This window comes from Pristiophorus japonicus, chromosome 14 (genome assembly GCF_044704955.1).
Source record: "Pristiophorus japonicus isolate sPriJap1 chromosome 14, sPriJap1.hap1, whole genome shotgun sequence".
NCBI lineage: Eukaryota > Metazoa > Chordata > Chondrichthyes > Pristiophoridae > Pristiophorus > Pristiophorus japonicus.
Window position 1 is genome coordinate 178,580,956 of NC_091990.1, and position 21,924 is coordinate 178,602,879.

The window sequence follows — 21,924 nt, forward strand, 5'->3', positions numbered from 1 at the left end:
TTGGACGATGACGTCGTCGCGCAGGTGCCAGTGCTTGGAGCAAGGGTGTTGCCACGATGTACTTGTCCTACTGGCGGAACAAGGTGTTAGTGATGACAAGGTCGTGTTCTAGCCACTTGGTCATGAGCAGGGTACCGCTGGAGTTGGTTTTCCTTACCCCCTCTGCCGATCATTCCTCCCCAGAGGTCTGTGTCCTTACCAACTCTGGTGCCAAGGAGAATCAGTTTGTCGTCCGTAGGGACTCGGAACAGGGATTGTTCGAGGCTGGAGTAGAATTCCTCTTTCGCCTCATCTGTTGCATCGAGTTGGGGTGTATGCACTGATAACTGGCGCACTGGTTCCGGGATAGGACCTCTGACTTCAGCCTCTAGCAGGGGTCATTGGATAATAAGTAGTGACTGATTTTTCTCTCCTTTCTTTCTCCCTCTTCCCCCAGCTCATAATTGGTATATTGAGGCCAATTGTGGTTCCCCTTCAACAGTAACTACTTGCGTTTATATAGAGCCTTTAACGTAGTAAATTGACCCAACGCACTGCACAGGAGCCTTATCCGACAAAATTTGACCCTAGCCACATAGAGATATTAAGACAGGTGACCAAAAGCTGGGTCAAATAGGTAGGCTTTAACGAGTGACTTAAAGGGGTAGGGAGTGAATTCGAGAGCTTGGGCCCAGGTAGCTGAAGGCACGAGTGCACCATCAATGGTGGAGTGAAGGAAATCGTGAATGCATAAAAGGCCAGAATTGGTGCGCAGAGATCTCTGAGGGTTGTTTGGCTGGCGGAGATTACAGAGATAGGGTGGGGTGAGGCCATGTAGGGATTTGAACTCACGGTTGAGGAATTTAAAATCTGGAGGCCAATGTCGGTCAGCGAGCACAGGGATGCTTGGTGAGCAGGACTTGGTGCAAATTAGGATATGGGCATCAGTTTTGTATGAGCTCAAGTTTGTGGGAGGCCAGCCAAAAGATCATTGCTTTGGCTGTTCTGCGAACTCGGCACACGAGGGATTAAAACGTCCATGACTCTTTGATCAGCTGCTCACTGGTTTAACCACTAATGCAAAAGCAAAATACTGTGGATGCTGAAATCTGAAAAGTTCTGACAAAGGGTCAACAGATCCAAAACATTTCTGTTTTTATCACTGGTTCAACCCGTTGAGTCCTGGGGAGTGGGGCTGGAGGAGAATTTTCTTCTTTTTTTGTCCACCCACATCATAGAACACAAAAATTGAATGTGCTTTCAGAGCTAGTCAGTCCCACAATTCAACTAGTGAAAATCGAGTAATTGCACTTCTAAATGTTCACCTGGATATTGCAGTGAATGGTAGCAAAATTATTGATACTCATGACACATCATAACCTGATGCACTTCCTGGTTCAGGGTTTTAGTCCCATAAGGCTGAGTTTTATTTTTATTTGCCTCAATTGAACTGTGAAGTTAATGGAAATAAGTGGGGTTTTTTTAATTTCAATCTGATTGTGAAAAATTAACCTTTTTTGAAGGCGTTTTGATTGGTCTGCCACACTCTTAACCAAACACCACGGCCGTAGACAAGACTCCAGGATGGTTTGTTGCCTCCCTGATGCCAAGGTCAAGGACGTAATTGAGTGGCTGAAGAACATTCTGAGGGCGGAGGGCAAACGGTCATGGTCCATATAGTCATCGTCATCATGATCGTAGGCAGTCCCTCGGAATCGAGAAAGATTTGCTTCTACTCCTGAAGTGAGTTCTTTGGTGGCTGAACAGTCCAATACGAGAGCCACAGTCTCCGTCACAGGTGGGACAGATAGTTGTTGAGGGAAAGGGTAGGTGGGACTGGTTTGCCGCACGCTCTTTTCGCTGCCTGTGCTTGATTTCTGCACGCTCTCAGCGTTGAGACTCTGAAGTGCTCAGTGCCCTCTCTGATGCACTTTCTCCACTTAGGGTAGTCTTTGGCCAGGGACTCCCATGTGTCAGTGGGGATGTCGCACTTTATCAGGGAGGCTTTGAGCGTGTCCTTGTAATGTTTCTGCTGCCCACCTTTGACTCGTTTGCCATGAAGGTGCTTGCATAAAGCACTTGCTTTGGGAGTCTTGTGTCTGGCATGTGAACTATGTAGCCTGCCCAACGGAGTTGATCGAGTGTGGTCCATGCTTCAATGCTAGGGATGTTAGCCTGGACGAGGATGCTGATGTTGGTGCACTTGTCCTCCCAGGGGATTTGTTGGATCTTGCGGAGACATTGTGGCGATATATCACCAGCAACTTGAGGTGTCTACTGTACGTGGTCCATGCCTCTGAGTCATACAGGAGGGCGGGTATTACGACAGCCCTGTAGACCATGAGCTTGGTGGTAGATTTGAGAGCCTGGTCTTCAAACACTCGGTACCAATGACTGTTAGAAAGAGGGATAACGTCCTGCAGGCAGACTTTAGTGAGCTAGGAGAGATTAAAAAAGCAGGACCTCAAAGGGTAGAAACCTCCGGATTACTTCTGTTGCAATGTGCTAGTGAGGATATAGCAGATGAATGTGTGGGTGCAGAAAGGAGAGTTTTAGATTCCTGGGGCATTGGGTCCATTTCTGGGGGAGGTGGGACTGGACAGTTTGCACCTCAACAGAGCTGGGATCAATTTCCTTGCCGGGGGTGGGGTTTAAACTAGCTTGGGCAGGGGAATGGTAACCTGAGCAGATTCAGAAGGGAGTGAGGCAAAGCTGAAATTGGAAAATGGATTTGGAAGGCAGAGGAAACAAAGGTTAGAAAATAGACATCAATGGAGTTTGGCAGTGCTAAATGGTATATACTTCAATGCGAGGAGTCTAAGGAATAGACTGAGCTGAGAGCACAGAAAGACACTTGGGAATATGATATAGCTATAGAAAATAGGTGCAGGAGTAGGCTATTCAGCACCACCATTCAATAAGATCATGGCTGATCATTCACCTCAGTACCCCTTTCCTGCTTTCTCTCCATATCCCTTGATCCCTTTAGCCGTAAGGGCCATATCTAACTTCCTCTTGAATATATCCAATGAACTGGCATCAACAACTCTGCGGCAGGGAATTCCAGAGGTTAACAACTCTGAGTGAAGAAGTTTCTCCTCATCTCAGTCCTAAATGGCCTACTCCTTATCCTAAGACTGTCCCCTGGTTCTGGACTTCCCCAACATCGGGAACAATCTATCCGCATCTAACCTGTCCCGTCCCGTCAGAATCTTATATGTTTCTATGAGATCCCCTCTCATCCTTCTGAATTCCAATGTATAAAGGCCCAGTTGATCCATTGTCTCTTCATACATCAGTCCAGCCATCCCTGGAATCAGTCTGGTGAACCTTCGCTGCACTCCCTCAATAGCAAGAATGTCCTTCCTCAGATTAAGAGACCAAAACTGAACACAATATTCCAGGTGAGACCTCACCAAGGCCATGTACAACTGCAGTAAGACCTCCCTGCTCCTATACTCAAATCCCCTAGCTATGAAGGCCGACATACCATTTGACACCTTTACTGCCTGCTGTACCTGTATGCCAACTTTCAATGACTGATGAACCATGACACCCAGGTCTCGTTGCACCTCCCCTTTTCCTAATCTGCCACCATTCAGATAATCTGCCTTTGCGTTTTTGCCCCCAATGTGGATAACCTCACATTTATCCACATTATACTGCATGTGCCATGCATTTACCCACTCACCTAACCTGTCTAATTCACCCTGCAGCCTCTTAGCATCCTCCTCACAGCTCTCACCGCCACCCAGTTTAGTGTCATCTGCAAACTTGGAGATATTACATTCAATTCCTTCATCTAAATCATTGATGTATATTGTAAATCGTTACATCCTCAAAAAAATTCTAGAAGATTTGTCAAGCATGATTTCCCTTTCATAAATCCACGCTGACTTGGACCGATCCTGTGTCTGCTTTCCAAATGTGCTGCTATTTCATCTTTAATAATTGATTCCAACATTTTCCCCACTACTGATGTCAGGCTAACCGGTCTATAATTCCCCGTTTTCTCTCTTCCCCTCTTTTTTCAAAAAGTCGTGTTACATTAGCTACCCTCCAGTCCATAGGAACTGATCCAGAGTTGATAGACTGTTGGAAAATGATCACCAATGAATGCACTATTTCTAGGGCCAGTTCCTTAAGTACTCTGGGATGCAGACTATCAGGTCCTGGGGATTTATCGGCCTCCAATCCCATCAATTTCCCTGACACAATTTCCTGACAATAAGGATTTCCTTCAGTTCCTCCTTCTCGCTAGACCCTTGGTCCCCTTGTATTTCCAGAAGGTTATACGTGTCTTCCTTCGTGAATTGGTCTGCCATTTCTTTGTTCCCCATCATAAATTCACTTGATTCTGACTGCAAGGGACCTATGTTTGTCTTCACTAATCTTTTTCTCTTCACATATCGATAGAAGCTTTTGCAGTCAGCTTTTATGTTCCCAGCAAGCTTCCTCTCATTCTCTATTTTCCCCCGACTAATTAAACCCTTTGTCCTCCTCTGCTGAATTCTAAATTTCTCAGTGCTCAGGTTTGCTGCTTTTTCTGGCCAATTTATATGCCTCTTCCTTGGATTTAACACTATCCCTAATTTCCCTTGTTAGCCATGGTTGAGCCACCTTCCCCGTTTTATTTTTACTCCAGATGGGGATATACAATTGTTGAAGTTCATCCATGTGATCTTTAAATGTTTGCCATTGCCTATCCACAGTCAACCCTTTAAGTATAATTCACCAGTCTATTCTAGCCAATTCACGTCTCATACCATCGAAGTTACCTTTCTTTAAGTTCAGGACCCTTGTCTCTGAATTAACTGTGTCACTCTCCATCTTAATAAAGAATTCTACCATATTATGGGGTCACTCTTCCCCAGGGGATCTCGCACAACAAGATTGCTAATTAGTCCTTTCTCATTACACATCATCCAGTCTAGGATGGCCAGCCCTCTAGCTGGTTCCTTGACATATTGGTCAAGAAAACCATCCCAAATGCACTCCAGGAAATCCTCCTCCACCGTATTGCTACCAGTTTGGTTAGCCCAATCTAAATGTAGATTAAAGTTGCCCATGATAACTGCTTAGCTTTATTGCATGCATCCCTAATTTCTTGTTTGATGCTGTCCCCAACCTCACTACTGCTGTTTGGTGGCCTGTAAACAACGCCCACTAGTGTTTTCTGCTCTTTGGTATTCCGCAGCTCTATCCATAAAGATTCCACATTATTTACGGGAATGTTGCTTGGACTGGAGAATTTTAGCTATTGGATAGGCCGGGTTTGTCTTTGGAACAGAGGAGGCTGAGGGGAGACTCTTAAAATGTATAAAAGTATGAGGGGCCTCGAGTGGATAGGAAGGACCTATTCCCTTAGCAGAGTAGTCAACAACCAGGGGCTGTAGATTTAAAGTAATTGATAAGAGGTTTAAAGGGGATTTGAGGGGCATTTTTTTCACCCAGAGCGTGCTGGGTGTTTGAAACTCACTGCTTGAAAGAGTAGTAGAAGCAGAAACCCTCATCACATTTAAAAAAAAATACTTGGATGTGCGCTTGAAGTGCTGTTACCTACAAGGCTACGTACCAACAGCTGGAAAATGGGATTAGGTGGGATAGCTCCTTGTCGGCCAGCGTGGACACAATGGGTCAAAATAGTTTCCTTCCATGCTGTCAATGTGCTCCGGAATGAGCCGCATCTCTAGGCAAGCTATTCCAGTACAGCTTACAACACTGGCATCTATCTGACAATATATGTCCTGTCTGCAAAAACGCAGGACAATTGAATCCAGCCAATTATCGCCCCATCAGTCTACTCAATCAGCCAAGTGATGGAAGGTGTCGTCAACAGTACTATCCAGCGACACTTACCAATAGCCTGCCAACCGATGCCCAATTTGGATTTCACCAGGAACATTTGGCTCCAGACCTCATTACAGCCTTGGTCCAAACATGGATAAAAGAGCTGAATTCCAGAGGTGAGGTGAGAGTGACTGCATCAAGGCAGCATTTGACCGGGTGTGGCATCAAGGAGCTCTAGTTGAACTGAAGTCAATGGGAATCAGGGAAAACTCTCCATACCTAACACAAACGAAGATGGTTGTTGTGATTAGAGGTCAATCATCACAGCTGCAAGACATCATTGCAGCAGTTCCTCAGGACAGTGTCCTTGGCCCAACCATCTTTAGTTACTTCATCAATGACCTCTCCATCATAAGGTCAGAAGTGGGGATGTTTGCTGATGATTACAGTGTTCAGTGCCATTTCCAACTCCTGAGATAATGGAGCAGTCCATGTTCGTATGCAGAAAGATCTGGATGACATTCAGGTTTGGGCTGCTAAGTGGCAAGTAACATTTGTGCCACACAAGTACCAGGCAATGGCTATCTCCAACAAGCGAGAGACTAACCACATTCCCTTGACATTCAGTGGCATTACCATCACTGAATCCCCAACCGTTAACATCCAGGGGGTAACCATTGACCAGAAACTTAACTGCACCAGCCACATAAGTACTGTGGCAACAAGAGCAGGTCAGAGGCTGGGTATTCTGCGGCGAGTGTCTCACCTCCTAACTCCCCAAAGCCTTTCTACCATCTACAAGGCACAAGTCAGGAGTGTGATAGAATACTCTCCACTCCTGGATGAGTGCAACTCCAACAACACTCAGGAAGCTCGACGCCATCCAGGACAAAGCAGCCCGCTTGATTGGCACTCCATCCACCACATTAAACATTCACTCCCTCCATCACCAACGTACCTTTGCTACAGTATGTACCATCTATAAAATGCACTGCAGCAACTCCCAAACCTGCGACCTCTACCACCTGGAAGGACAATGGCAGCAGGCACATGGGAGCACTACCACCACCTCCACATTCCCCTCCAACTCACACACCATCCTGACTTGGAAGTATATCGCCGTTCCTTCATCATTGCTGGATCAAAATCCTGGAACTCCCTCCCTAACAGCACTGTGGGAGTACCTTCACCACATGGATTGCAGCGGTTCAAGAAGGTGGCTCACCACCTCCTACACAAGAGCAATTAGGGATGGGCAATAAATGCTGGCCTTGCCAGTATCGCCCACATCCCATGAACAAATGTTAAAAAATGTCTGATACCATGACCACGGGAAATAAATCGCGGATTAAATGTCATTCTCCACAACTGAATTTCCTCTCTTACAAAAGCAAAATACTGCTGATGCTGGAAAAATGAAATAAAAACAGAAAATGCTGGAAATACTCAGGAGATCAGGCAGCATCTTCTCTCTTGTACATATAAAGTTAGATTTTATGGCCGTTTCATTCTATGCAGCTGGTAGCAGGGACAGCAGTGTTTCTGACTCATTTAGTGTGACTGCATAGCCGCGTTTTCGGTGCCAGGGCCGGAGTTTCCTCCGTGACGTTATGGAAACCCGACTCAGAGCCGGGAAACTCCGGTGTTTGAGTGACATTTCGTCTGGTGGATGTTCGAACCTGTTTGTCTTGAAGAGGGGAGGGACTTTCTGGTTACAGCCGAACATTGCAATCAAGCGTCGCCGCCCACTCTCAGCATTTCTGGCTTTGAAAACCAGTCTGTGAGGAGCAGAATTTAATTGCGAAGTGACGAAAGGCTGGGAGTCGGGATTAAATAGGATACATTAACCGGCTGACATTCCTTCTTCCGGGTAACTTTTTTGTGTTAAGAGAGAGCTCCAGACTACTTCCCGTTTGTTTTTTGTTTAACTATAACGTCGCTGGGCTGCTGGCCTGAAGTATTGCCTGCCATGGTTCCTGTAAAGCACCTTTCCACTGAAGACTCGGCCGCCTTCATGGCTAGCGTTACCGGCTCACTCTCCGTGCTGTGGCACCTCGGGCTTACTCTGCTGACACAGTTCAGGGACTTCCTTGGCCTGTTGATCAAGTTCCACACAGGTGAGTGTGAAACTGGCACGGGTCAGCGAGTGCGGTGTTCAAACATTAAAAGCGTGTGTGTCCCTGTTCAAAGTACTGGGACTAGTGCTGGTGGTAATCCATTATTAATGTAACTCAATTTCTGTTTTCCTGAAACACGGTTTGCGCTGTCGGGCTGGTGAAACTTTCTAATCCGTGTGATGTGATATACGGACTGTAAGTGCTTTCTAACTTGATCCCCGCTGTTAACGGCTGCTCGACCATAGTGTGCAACACACCCAGTCCTGGTGGAGGGGAGGGGAGGGGAGCAAAGTGAGATGAAATCGGACGAGTGTTGTGGTCTGACACATGTCCACATACGAATGCAATGCCCATCACTGATGCTCGCTAATGGACCTTCCTTTATTCGTTTATTTGAATTTTGCCTACTCGTTTCCGCCTCCTGAAAAGGAGCGGTTGCCTGTAATAAGCCCGGAGCCAGCCACTTCCTTTCGCTTCTTCCAGCGTGGGTATGTGGTGCAGCATCCTTTCTCGTAATCTGCGTCAGAAAACCCGCACTCTGGCCCGGATTTTGCGGTCAGCAGTGAAGGAACGGCACTCGCTTTCAGCTTGCTGACAGCAACTACTCAGTTTTTGCCGACTTTTGAGCAGTCATCGGGAATCTGACCCCTCGCTACCCCCTTCACAGGGAGTCTGTGGGCAGGAAATGATACGGCGAGGGAATTGCAGATGGGATTAACAGAGATAAAATAGACAGACGGAAAAAATAAAATAAATTATAATACATATATATATCTTTTTTTAAAGATATACAACACTAATTTTCTTAAGGAATAAGACTCCACACGTTAAGTTAAAGAATGCGTTCCTTTAAAACCCCATTCTCTCTCCTCCCCCCCCCCCCCCTCTCCCTCCCTCGCTCCCCCCCTCGCTCCCCCCCCTCTCCCTCCCTCGCTCCCCCCCCCCTCCCTCCCTCGCTCCCCCCCCCCTCCCTCCCTCGCTCCCCCCCCCCTCCCTCCCTCGCTCCCCCCCCCTCCCTCCCTCGCTCCCCCCCCCCTCCCTCCCTCGCTCCCCCCCCCCTCCCTCCCTCGCTCCCCCCCCCCTCCCTCGCTCCCCCTCCCTCGCTCCCCCTCCCTCGCTCCCCCTCCCTCGCTCCCCCCTCCCCCTCCCTCGCTCCCCCCTCCCCCTCCCTCGCTCCCCCCTCCCCCTCCCTCGCTCCCCCCTCCCCCTCCCTCGCTCCCCCCTCTCCCTCGCTCCCCCCTCTCCCTCGCTCCCCCCTCTCCCTCGCTCCCCCCCTCTCCCTCCCTCGCTCCCCCCCTCTCCCTCCCTCGCTCCCCCCTCTCCCTCCCTCGCTCCCCCTCTCCCTCCCTCGCTCCCCCCTCTCCCTCCCTCGCTCCCCCCCTCTCCCTCCCTCGCTTCCCTCCCTCGCTCCCCCCCTCGCTTCCCTCCCTCGCTCCCCCCCTCTCCCTCCCTCGCTCCCCCCCTCCCTCGCTCCCCCCCCTCTCCCTCCCTCGCTCCCCCCCCTCTCCCTCCCTCGCTCCCCCCCCTCTCCCTCCCTCGCTCCCCCCCTCTCCCTCCCTCGCTCCCCCCCCTCTCCCTCCCTCGCTCCCCCCCTCTCCCTCCCTCGCTCCCCCCCTCTCCCTCCCTCGCTCCCCCCCTCTCCCTCCCTCGCTCCCCCCCTCTCCCTCCCTCGCTCCCCCCCCTCCCTCCCTCGCTCCCCCCCCCTCCCTCCCTCGCTCCCCCCCTCTCCCTCCCTCGCTCCCCCCCCTCTCCCTCCCTCGCTCCCCCCCCTCTCCCTCCCTCGCTCCCCCCCTCTCCCTCCCTCGCTCCCCCCCCTCTCCCTCCCTCGCTCCCCCCCTCTCCCTCCCTCGCTCCCCCCCTCTCCCTCCCTCGCTCCCCCCCCTCTCCCTCCCTCACTCCCCCCTCTCCCTCCCTCACTCCCCCCTCTCCCTCCCTCGCTCCCCCCCCTCTCCCTCCCTCGCTCCCCCCCCTCTCCCTCCCTCGCTCCCCCCCCTCTCCCTCCCTCGCTCCCCCCCCTCTCCCTCCCTCGCTCCCCCCCTCTCCCTCCCTCGCTCCCCCCTCTCCCTCCCTCGCTCCCCCCTCTCCCTCCCTCGCTCCCCCCCCTCTCCCTCCCTCGCTCCCCCCCTCTCCCTCCCTCGCTCCCCCCTCTCCCTCCCTCGCTCCCCCCTCTCCCTCCCTCGCTCCCCCCCTCTCCCTCCCTCGCTCCCTCCCTCGCTCCCCCCCTCTCCCTCCCTCGCTCCCCCCCTCTCCCTCCCTCGCTCCCCCCTCTCCCTCCCTCGCTCCCCCCTCTCCCCCCTCTCCCTCCCTCGCTCCCCCCCTCTCCCTCCCTCGCTCCCTCCCTCGCTCCCCCCCTCTCCCTCCCTCGCTCCCCCCTCTCCCTCCCTCGCTCCCCCCCTCTCCCTCCCTCGCTCCCCCCCTCTCCCTCCCTCGCTCCCCCCCTCTCCCTCCCTCGCTCCCCCCCCTCTCCCTCCCTCGCTCCCCCCCTCGCTCCCCCCCCTCTCCCTCCCTCGCTCCCCCCCCTCTCCCTCCCTCGCTCCCCCCCTCTCCCTCCCTCGCTCCCCCCCTCTCCCTCCCTCGCTCCCCCCCTCTCCCTCCCTCGCTCCCCCCCTCTCCCTCCCTCGCTCCCCCCCTCTCCCTCCCTCGCTCCCCCCCTCTCCCTCCCTCGCTCCCCCCCTCTCCCTCCCTCGCTCCCCCCCTCTCCCTCCCTCGCTCCCCCCCTCTCCCTCCCTCGCTCCCCCCCTCTCCCTCCCTCGCTCCCCCCCTCTCCCTCCCTCGCTCCCCCCCTCTCCCTCCCTCGCTCCCCCCCTCTCCCTCCCTCGCTCCCCCCCTCTCCCTCCCTCGCTCCCCCCCTCTCCCTCCCTCGCTCCCCCCCTCTCCCTCCCTCGCTCCCCCCCTCTCCCTCCCTCGCTCCCCCCCTCTCCCTCCCTCGCTCCCCCCCTCTCCCTCCCTCGCTCCCCCCTCTCCCTCCCTCGCTCCCACCCCTCTCCCTCCCTCGCTCCCCCCCCTCTCCCCCCCCCCTCTCCCTCCCTCGCTCCCCCCCCTCTCCCTCCCTCGCTCCCCCCTCTCCCTCCCTCGCTCTCCCCTCTCCCTCCCTCGCTCTCCCCCTCTCCCTCCCTCGCTCTCCCCCTCTCCCTCCCTCGCTCCCCCTCCTCTCCCTCCCTCGCTCCCCCCCCTCTCCGTCCCTCGCTCCCCCCCCTCTCCGTCCCTCGCTCCCCCCCTCCCTCCCTCGCTCCCCCCCCCCCTCCCTCCCTCGCTCCCCCCCCTCCCTCCCTCCCTCGCTCCCCCTCCTCTCCCTCCCTCGCTCCCTCGCTCCCCCCCCCTCTCCCTCCCTCGCTCCCCCCCCTCTCTCTCCCCCCCTCTCCCTCCCTCGCTCCCCCCTCTCCCTCCCCCCTCTCCCTCCCTCGCTCCCCCCCCTCCCTCTCCCTCGTTCCCTCTCCCTCTCCCTCGCTCAGCTGGTTGTTTTGCCTTGGAGCATTAACTTGCTCTAATCTAATTCATGTGCATGATTTGAATCTACTTTATTTTTCCTGCTTTTGTAGTATTTATCATTTACCATATCGTTAAAAATTAACTTACTCCTGAATGCACCAGCCCTAACTTTTTCTGGCATCTTTAGTGGGCAAATACATCAACTTCACACCATTGCTTTGCTTTGGTTTCAAACAATTTAGCTAGCCTGCCAACACTGACTGTCTGGGCTCACACACGTGCAGGATGGCCATTTAGTTGAAGTGCAGGAGGACTGAAAAATATAGATGCAGACCACCACAGATTGATGCCTTCATGAAACACATGTGAATATTGGAAGGGTTGGCAGTGAAGGAATTGAATGGGTGTATGCTGCAACCCCAATTGTCCCAGGCATATTGAGAGAATACTAATGGTGTATCATTCTTCTTGGTACTGTTTGCAAACGCCACCTTCCTGGTGAAGTGAGATGGATTTTTGTTTCACCACTGCTCGGTAGTTTTGGAAAAGGGACAAAATGTATGTAAAAATAAATGATCAGTTTGTCTCCATCCTAATTTTTATGTAATTCAACTCTTAGTGTGTCTTATTTTTAATAAACCGAAGATGTGCCATCCTAGTCAATTTGATTATCTTGAATTTTATACTTTGCAGTTCTTCAGCTGTGCAGAGCAATGCATTTCAAGCTTACCGAAGAGGCACCATCAAGTAGTGGGCAGATTGATGAAGTAAAAAAAGGTTATAAAGAATTACTGATCTACTCCTGGTTTGGAAGAGTGACCAGTGCAAGTGTTCTTCAGTGTGGGTCTATACAGCAAGCAGACATAATTAATTCACAGTTGAACTTAACCAAATGCAATTTAAACAGCAACAAAGGAACCTCCAAGTCTTTGTTTATATCAGAAGACAATACCCAACTAAGTCCTGAGGGGAACTGCATTCAACATTATCTTAACAAGAAGTCCAACCAAGATCATATGAGGGATGACAGGATCTGTACTACTGATAGTGAATGTGTAGCTGTCAATCACTTAAGCAGTCATTGCACAATTCCGAAAACTTTGATATATCCAACAGAATGGAACAACATGGTGACTACTAAGGAAGAGTACAACTCTACTGACAGTGATGAATGGGACGAGTCCGAGGAAGATTCTGACACTCCGTACAGCAGTGATGATTCATTTAGTGACGAGAGTGATCAGGAGCAGGATGAAATGCTCTGGAAATCTTTCTTCACTGCAGACCCTTACAATCCTCTGAACTTCACAGCTTGTCAGACCAGCTCTTTTACAAAAAGAAAAGTGTCTGTGAATTTGATTGGACATGGTTTGGGAGAACATGAAAACAGAAGAAACATCTTGACCAAAGTAAAATCATCAACATCACAGAAACTAATATTACCACAGAGACATTTTCGACAGTTCTGCAAACCCAGCAGTGGAGCAAATGTCAGATTTTATACAGGAAGGAAGTCAGCAAAATGCATAAAATCTGAAGGAGAAAACAAGGAAGTGGAGAAAGCAGTTGTTAAAAAGGTATGCTCATGTCTTCCACATCCTCTGCTATTCTGCTGCGACCATTTACACCTTCTCTGGACCCAAATTTTGTTTCTATACAAAGACAAAACAGAAAATGCTGAAAGTACTCAGCAAGTTAGGCAGCATCAGTGGAGAGGGAAACAGATTTAACATTTCCGGTCGATGACCTTTTGTCAGAACTGTTGTTTCTAAATTTGTTTCATTATCACCTGAGTTTGCCTTGTCATCACTTGTCATTTAATCACTCCTATCTCTCGCTCCTGCCTCCCACCCGATCTCAAACACTTTTTTATTTTCCTTCTCCCTTTCACCTGGCTCTGTACTTGGTTAGGTGTTCATCACTAATATCCTCCCATTCTGATGAAAGACCAATGGCCTGAAACATTAACACATACTGCCTGACCTGCTGAATGTTTTCAGCATTTTCTGCTTTCATTTCAGATTTCCAGTATCTGCAGTATTTTGCTTTTGTCCTACAGTAAACAAGCTCTCAATTACTCTCTTGTTTTTAATCTTTTTTTTCCACCTATCCTGCTCTGAAGGAACTCATTTCAGTGGCCACTCTTCACCTGGAAGTCCAGAGAGGATGCAGTATTACAGAAAGAGCATTATACTGAAGCCTAATTCTATTCTCAACTTGAGTTCGAAACACTTTATTTACTGGATAGTGATTAGCTAAATTGGCACAGACAAGAGATACAACCTGGGACCTTTTTGGTCTGTTATGGTTCATTACCATACCACAATGCATTTAATCACTGAGTCATGATGTGAATGAAAATACTAAAATAATTTTGTACCTGTCTATATCCCTTTTCGATATATTGTAGTTTGCTTAATGTCACTTTGGTTTCCTTCTCTTGCATCGATTTTACAATAAGAAAGTGTATTTAGCATTCTCTAAATAGCTGGGGAGTTTTCATAGTGTTTTGACCGACTGATTAACAGCTCATTCGTATCTTGCTGTTAATGGTTTCTGCATAGTATTCGTAATAAGGGACAGTTTTAACTGTGTGCAGTGTTTGAGACATTTCATTATGGTGATAAATTGCTGCAAGTCTACAGACTGATTATTTGCATGGTGTTTTTGACTCTGCTCATGTGTGCCCATTTATCACTGCACATGCGCATTCGAAATCGATCAGATTTCCAATGCACACTCGAGTGAGTGCTCCTAATCCAGGAGGGTGAGCTCTGTCTGTTCCCTGAAAGCAGTAATTTTAGCACTGAGCTCTGGAGCCTGGCTGTCACAATTAATGGATCAAATTACACATTGCAAAGATCTTGATTGCTCTAGCAGGCAGGATCAAATTATACATTCCAGACAAACTACTGGGTGTGTCTTGTCCTCTCAAAAGGACCAATCAGAAATTTGATGTTGCAAATAGACACGATTGCAATTCTGTTAGGCTGTGATGGTCAGATAATATGACATTTGCTACTTATTTATTCGAACACAATTAGGGATTTTGTTTCTGGTTTAAAACAGAAAAAGGTTTATCACACTCAAATCAAAACCAGAAAGTCTTATTTTCATAACCCCATAAATCATAAAATGGCAATCATTTCTCTTCCAAATATTATAGGCATATATCTCTTGTCCATTTATTTCCCCAGCCCTCCCACGCGCACGCCCCCCTCTCCCCCCACCCCCGGGATAATATAATCGGGAGAGAACTGTCTGGCTTTGCCTGCTGCCATTTTTAGAACTCGTACTCAGTACCAACCATACATGTAATTTTGTTTCAATGTAATTTTCAAACTGCAAAACCCATTTCTTCAGGCCTTCCACTAAGTCGCACAAGTGACCATTCTTCTTGTGAGCCAATTAGTGTTGCAGGTTATTCAGCTATGGGGATCAGTTTATCCAAGCTCGATCCTATCCTTACCCGACATCCAGTTCAAGCACTTTCCAGCAGGAGTTACTGGATCATGACTAGGACCCTGCCTGATTTTTGTTTTTTAAGCATCTCCTCCTAGTTTGGTGTTGAAGTCAATTTATACTGATGCAGCATCTTTTTAATCTCCAAGTTTTGTTTTCTGTGAATTATAAAAATTGTGAGGGTGAGAAACTGCTTTTCTACATTGGAATCTATAGTGAAAATCTGGAACTCTCTTCCCCCAACAAGCTGCAGAAGCTGGGGGTCAATTGACAATTTCAGAACTGAGATTGATAGATTTTTGTTACGCAAGGGTATTCAGGGAAACCGAACGAAGGTGGGTAGTTAGTTAAGAAACAGATCAGCCACTATCTAATTGAATGATGGAACAGACTCGAGGGGCTGAATGGCCAACTCCTGTCCCTGTGTTCCAACACTGATTATGGCTGGACTACCCTTCTGCAAGTACCACAGTGGGCAGTGCAATTGCCTAATAAGCCATCGAGAGGAGATAGTTTGTGAAATTTACCTCATTTTTGTTAAATAATGTTTCCACATTTATTTTATTCATTTTCTTTTCCAGCTCAGATTTTCACCTCATGTTGAAGTTCACAAAATGGTAACGTGGGCCTTTGCATCACGGGAAGCTCGCAGGGGCCAGTGGGTGCAGATGGCTCATGACAGGGCCAGATTTCTGCACAGGATTCGGAACACGGAGCTGGCAATTGGTTGGTGTCTACAGAGAATTCACAGGCAAAAAATATGGGATAAAATTCATGAGCAGAATTGAGGAAAGTGTGCCCCAATATGTGCTTAGTCCAGAAAACACTTCATGGATATACTGCAAGTGATGGATATGCAAATGTACTTTGCTGGTCTGCAGATGTGCACGGGAATGGTTCGGACAATTCAGTACAGTATGAGTGAGATTTGCATAAATCTCTCTCTCTTTCCAGGTAACTTGAGGTTTTTTTGTATCATACAGACAATGATGATTATTTGTCCATGGTAACAATCCTGAGCAGTGTCTTCGTCCACTCTTGATCCAACACACTGCACCACTGAGTCATGGAAGGTAGCTTTCTACACCAGATTTCAAGTGTCAGTTCAGGCAGGTGTTTCCCCATATGAAATAACGTGGTGGGGGGGGCGGGGAGTGGTGATGGAGAGATAATAACCACTAGTTCTATAAAGTTATAAGCGCTGTAGTTTATAGAACCATTTAATTTGCTGTATGGAAGATGAGATAATCCTGCCCCTGACAACATTGCCTTACTTTCTCTCGTTGGGGCGGAAGGGAAATCGGTGTGTTTTTGATCAACCAACAACAGTGATGGAGGCATAACCACAGGTGAAGGGGATATGGTATTCAAGTGGCCTTGGACCACAAATGATTAGCGCAGATTCAAAATGGCGGCCTCTCATCTACTGGAGCTTTATAAAAAAGCAATTTGTGCCATTGAGAATATAGATAAGTGAGTCAATCACTGACGAGAAAAAACAGAATCAACAAACTTACTAACCTGTAAATGAGGCTGAAACAAATTGCCTGAGGAGGAACAAATCAGGTATCAAATCAATGACCTTTGCTGAATCCTCATTGTTCCACATATCAACTTGGTGATATATTTATATTACAGCTGGTGCCAATAATAGTGCAACCACACAGTAAATGAGGTTCTGCTGCTCCCTCCTGAGACCTGAATTAGAGAGGTTATAGTAGCATTGCAGCAGCAATTCAAGCACTGGTTCTGGCAGCCGGCCTCTACAGATCTTTCCTAATTGGCCAGCCAGCAATCGTACTGGAATTGCTGCTGCAAATTGCTGACTTTGGCGCACAGTTCCGCGTGTGCAAGGCAGCTATCATTGGCTTCTACGGATCTTTCCCAGCCGTTGACGAAGCTTCAGCAATCAGGAAATTGTGCTTTTCAAATTTCAGTATGCAGGTACTTACACAATTATTTCTGTTGCTGCAATGTAAAGGCAGAATTCCACAGCACCAGGAGTTAAAGCTAATGCAGAACTGCTTCTGGGTGAAATAGTTTTGTCTCTCAAATGTAGCATTGGAATCTTCTGATCAAAATAGCATATTCTCACAATGATACTGAAAGTTTAATACAGGTAGTTACATTTCAAATGTGTAAATTGCAACAAAATGTTTAATGTATTGTATAATTTAATGTAGAGTTTTTCCATTTGTGTATCAAATTTAATTGATTTATTGTCTACTTTTGTTGCGATCAGCAATTCTGGTGTAAATTTGCAGAGACAAATATATATTTTGAATAAACTGTGCAAAATATAATGTACTATTTTTTTAATAAGGATTGTGGGCAAGGTGGTATGTTTTGCTCTGGATCTTGATTTTAACAAAAAAAATGGATGTGAGTTAACTGAGGAAGCAAAATCTTCTGTTTGGGGTTTTTCTACAAGATATTTTCTTTAGATTTAGCATCAATGGCTACACCTGTACGAGGACTGTCTTTCTATCCTCTCTCTTTCCCCCCTCCCCCCCCCCCCCCCCGTCCCCAACCTACAAACTGGAGTTAACCGTAACCTACTAATTTTATACAAGTAAATGTAGCAAGACCCAAGGGTTGAATGAGAACCCTTATCACTGCACTCCAGATTACTGGAATATATCACCTGCTTCCTTTATAGCTTCTCACTTTTGAGACAGAAGCATCTGCACTCTGACTATGGCTCATGCAATACATTACCAGATCAATTTATTGATAAATGAGTAGTATTCAATTCAAATAATGTTTACAGTAATTACAAACTTTTCTAAACATGTCATCCCAACTCTCAGCATTAAACTGTGCCTAGGAACAGCTCCTTTACTTTCTGTATGGCTATTTGCTGCCTTAGATTCATTGACTTGCTCTGAATCTCTTCTGGCCTCAGACTGACTGGTCTTCGTGCAATGCTGTTGAAAATATAGCTCCGAATGTCTTAGTAAAGCATATTAAAACTGGTTTGTAGTGGTTGGAGGTTCACAGGATTTAACCACACACACATAGCTGCCAAACAAATGTGTCCTCAGAACAGCCACACACAATGTTTGTAATTAAATTGAATATCTTGACTCTCCTGGAGAACAAATACACCTGGTCCAAACTCTTTGCACAAAATAAGTTCTGTTAGTAATATGCCACGTTTTAGGCTATCTCTGGTCACTTTAATAATCAGACTTGACTGTAAAACCAATCTGGTGGATATATTTTGTTTAATCAGAGTTTAAGATGGAATATAACACATTAGTTATATTGCAAAAACATACAACCGTAACAGATAGTTAATACCCATCTCGATCAGACAAATGGCTGGCGCACGTGAGCAGTTCTTTGGTTTACAGTCTCTTTCTCTGTCTAGGGCTTCCTTTAGTAAAGCTTGGGATCACTCCGTGTTCAACCAGCTCGACTTCAGTTTCGCCCTCCCCTCACACCGTCTGTACCTACAAGCTTCAGGGAGGTCACTTTTAATTCTGTTTTTTTTAGGGGTGGACCTCACACTGGAATATTGACGAGACCTTTTGCCCTCTGGAGGCTTCCCCAAAAATGTAATATCCAATAAGATTTCTCGTTCTTTGTCTCAATTTTTGTTCCAAGAACCCTCCTTAAAGATGTCTTACAATTTTGGCAACATGTTACTATCTGTTTATACTAACCCAGGGTTTCTTCCTGTGGAAATCTCTCTCGTCTCGCTCTTCCTTATCCTCTCCTATGATCCCATGAAGCCAAACCAGAAAAGTGCTCACTTTAGAAACGTTATCTCTTTTCTGACGTAGCAACATGTTTACGTTAACTCTCTCAACTTCCATTCATTATCTTCACCAGTAGGTTTGTTAAGCTAACTTCAAATCCTACCCTTTGCATTATATATAAAATACATAAACAAGGTTCAAGTCTTAACTTAAAAACAACAGATAATTGCTTAGCAACAGGGAGACTGTATATAGTACAAAGAACTATACACACCATTTCTCTGATTTGAATAGACTTTCCATCTGCAATTCAAAACAACTATTTAAAATACAGCATATATATATCCGTTTAATACATCCCTGATTTCTAACCGTTCCAATCCAAGATTAATGGCCATCATGTAGGTACAGGAGCATTCCAGTTGATGTCTATTATTCCATAGTTATATCATGCATGGGGACAGTGCAGGAAAGTTGAGGTAGAGGATCAGCCATGATCTTATTGAATGCCGGAGCAGGCTCGAGGGGCTTAATTGGCTACTCCTGCTCCGAATTGTTATGTTCTTGTATCAGTTGCTTTGACATGCTGGATGGCAATAATATATTCTCTATAGCTTGCTGAAACAGCTTAGCAGTGACCAGTTTTAGTAGTGTATGTACTGTGACTAGCAAGAAAGAATACACTAAATATTCCATCAATGCTAAATTTTTGTAAGCCTTTGTCAAAATGTGCATAATTTTGCTCAGGGCTGATTATGTTTTCAACTTTTCTTCAGAATGCGAGTTAATCATACAAAGTAAGTGCAAGATTTGCATGTATTATCAGAAAAGAATTATACAGAGGACTTAGCCCCATAGACTGGGGCACACTGGCCATTGTTGGTTGTATCACAGTTAAGTTGCTGTAGAACATCACCTGTGACCATAAAGAACAGATCTGTTACATTACAGAATCACTGATTTTGACATTCCTGAAAGCATGAGGCTCTGGTTCAGCAAGGGCACTGTGACCCAAGTGTGTGGCCTGGTGCATGAACTCAAGCAGGCAGTTCTCATCTGCACTGCACGACTGGTGACAATACTCTCAACTCTTGTGCCACAGGATCATTTTAGGCAGCCATTGGGGACATTGCAGGAGTTTCTACACTTTCGACCACTAAAGTAGATAATAGATGCCCTGCTTTGCCTTGTTCTCTACATGTGCCTTATCAGAGTCTTTAGCAGCAGCAAATTATTCAACACTCGTCCTGCATCTCCTTTGGCCATCCCAAGTTGCAAGCATCATTCATTGTACACAACAGTTGAATGGCTTAATTGAACTGAGGATTATTATTCCTTTACCTTGTCAATCATATACAACCTTTTCTATTCCTTTCTTTTTCTTTTCCTATCTATTGTGCAGACTGCACAATTTGAGGAATGTACTGGGTGGTGTATGAGTAGCAGAGACCCCTGATGTAAGGGATATATTAAGGGACTTAAGTAATAAAACATGAGTTGGAACCCCCCCAATGCAATGTCAACAACTTGAATTTATATAGCACCTTTAAGGTAGTAAAATGCCCCAAGGAACTTCACAGGAGCATTATCAAACAAAATATGACACCAAACCATGTAAGGAGATACTAAGACAGGTGACCAAAAGCTTGGCCACAGAGGTGGGTTTTAAGGAGTGTCTTAAAGGAGGAGATGGGATGAGGTTTAGGGAGGGAATTTCAGAGCCTAGGGCCTAGGCAGCTGAAGACACAGTCGCCAATAGTGGAGCAATGAAAAGCAGGGATGCGCAAGAGGCTATTATTGGAGGAGTGTGGACGATGTTTCTTTTAAGCTGTGCAGTAATGGCAAAGGTCCCGTGTAGCCCGTTCACCGGCTTCTCCATTGTAAATACTGCACATTCATGGAAATTTAAAGGGACCGAGCACTAAAATAAACAGGCTGAGCAGAACGACTTGCAGCTTACAGAGAATATTGGTTGAACATAAGAACATAAGAATTAGGAACAGTAGGCCATCTAGCCCCTCGAGCCTGCTCCGCCATTCAACAAGATCATGGCTGATCTGGCCGTGAACTCAGCTTCACTTACCCACCCGCTCCCCGTAACCCTTAATTCCCTTATTGGTTAAAAATCTATCTATCGGTGACTTGAATACATTCAATGAACTAGCCTCAACTGCTTCCTTGGGCAGAGAATTCCACAGATTCACAACCCTCTGGGAGAAGAAATTCCTTCTCAACTCGGTTTTAAATTGGCTCCCCTGTATTTTGAGGCTGTGCCCCCTCGTTCCAGTCTCCTGACCAGTGGAAACAACCTCTCTGCCTCTATCTTGTCTATCCCTTTCATTATTTTAAATGTTTCTATAAGATCACCCCTCATCCTTCTGAACTCCAACGTGTAAAGACCCAGTCTACTCAATCTATTATCATAAGGTAACCCCCTTATCTCCGGAATCAGCCTCGTGAATCGTCTCTGTACCCCCTCCAAAGCCAGTATATCCTTCCTTAAGTAAGGTGACCAAAACTGCACGCAGTACTCCAGGTGCGGCCTCACCAATACCCTATACAGTTGCAGCAGGACCTCCCTGCTTTTGTACTCCATCCCTCTCGCAATGAAGGCCAACATTCCATTCACCATCCTGATTACCTGCTGCACCTGCAAACTAACTTTTTGGGATTCATGCACAAGGACCCCCAGGTCCCTCTGCACCTCAGCATGTTGTAATTTCTCCCCATTCAAATAATGTTCCATTTTTCCTGTTTTTTTTTCCCCCAAGGTGGATGACCTCACACTTTCCGACATTGTATTCCATCTGCCAAACCTTAGCCCATTCGCTTAACCTATCCAAATCTCTTTGCAGCCTCTCTCTGTCCTCTACACAACCCGCTTTCCCACTAATCTTTTTGTCATCTGCAAATTTTGTTACACTACACTCTGTCCCCTCTTCCAGATCATCAATGTATATTGTAAACTGTTGTGGTCCCAGCACCGATCCCTGTGGCACACCACTAACCACCGATTTCCAACCCGAAAAGGACCCATTTATCCCGACTCTCTGCTTTCTGTTCGCCAGCCAATTCTCTATCCATGCTAATACATTTCCTCTGACTCCGCGTACCTTTATCTTCTGCAGTAACCTTTTGTGTGGCACCTTATCGAATGCTTTTTGGAAATCAAAATACACAACATCCATCGGTACACCTCTATCCACCATGCTTGTTAAATCAAAGAATTCTAGTAAATCAGTTAAACATGATTTCCCCTTCATGAATCCATGCTGCGTCTGCTTGATTGCACTATTCCTATCTAGATGTCCCGCTATTTCTTCCTTAATGATGGTTTCAAGCATTTTCCCCACTACAGATGTTAAACTAACCGGCCTATAGTTACCTGCCTTTTGTCTGCCCCCTTTTTTAAACAGAGGCGTTCCATTAGCTGCTTTCCAATC

At 47.2% G+C, this 21,924-nt stretch overlaps 1 protein-coding gene across 1 annotated transcript; it reads left to right on the plus strand.

The window, feature by feature from the left end:
* The first annotated feature begins 7,375 nt into the window (after window positions 1–7,375).
* LOC139279558 (protein phosphatase 1 regulatory subunit 15A) lies at window positions 7,376–16,255 on the plus strand. The gene is made up of 3 exons (XM_070898682.1): window positions 7,376–7,886; window positions 12,009–12,892; window positions 15,359–16,255. Exons 1-3 carry the CDS (start codon window positions 7,739–7,741, stop codon window positions 15,563–15,565), a joined length of 1,239 nt encoding a protein of 412 aa, XP_070754783.1. The 5' UTR covers window positions 7,376–7,738; the 3' UTR covers window positions 15,566–16,255.
* Window positions 16,256–21,924: the final 5,669 nt, after the last annotated feature.

Excerpts from the sequence above, each read along its gene's own strand:
- LOC139279558 (XM_070898682.1), top strand. The coding sequence starts at position 7,739 with ATGGTTCCTGTAAAGCACCTTTCCACTGAAGACTCGGCCGCCTTCATG. Across the intron at positions 7,887-12,008 it reads GTTGATCAAGTTCCACACAG|TTCTTCAGCTGTGCAGAGCA; the intron begins GTGAGTGTGAAA and ends TATACTTTGCAG. Across the intron at positions 12,893-15,358 it reads AGAAAGCAGTTGTTAAAAAG|CTCAGATTTTCACCTCATGT; the intron begins GTATGCTCATGT and ends TTTCTTTTCCAG.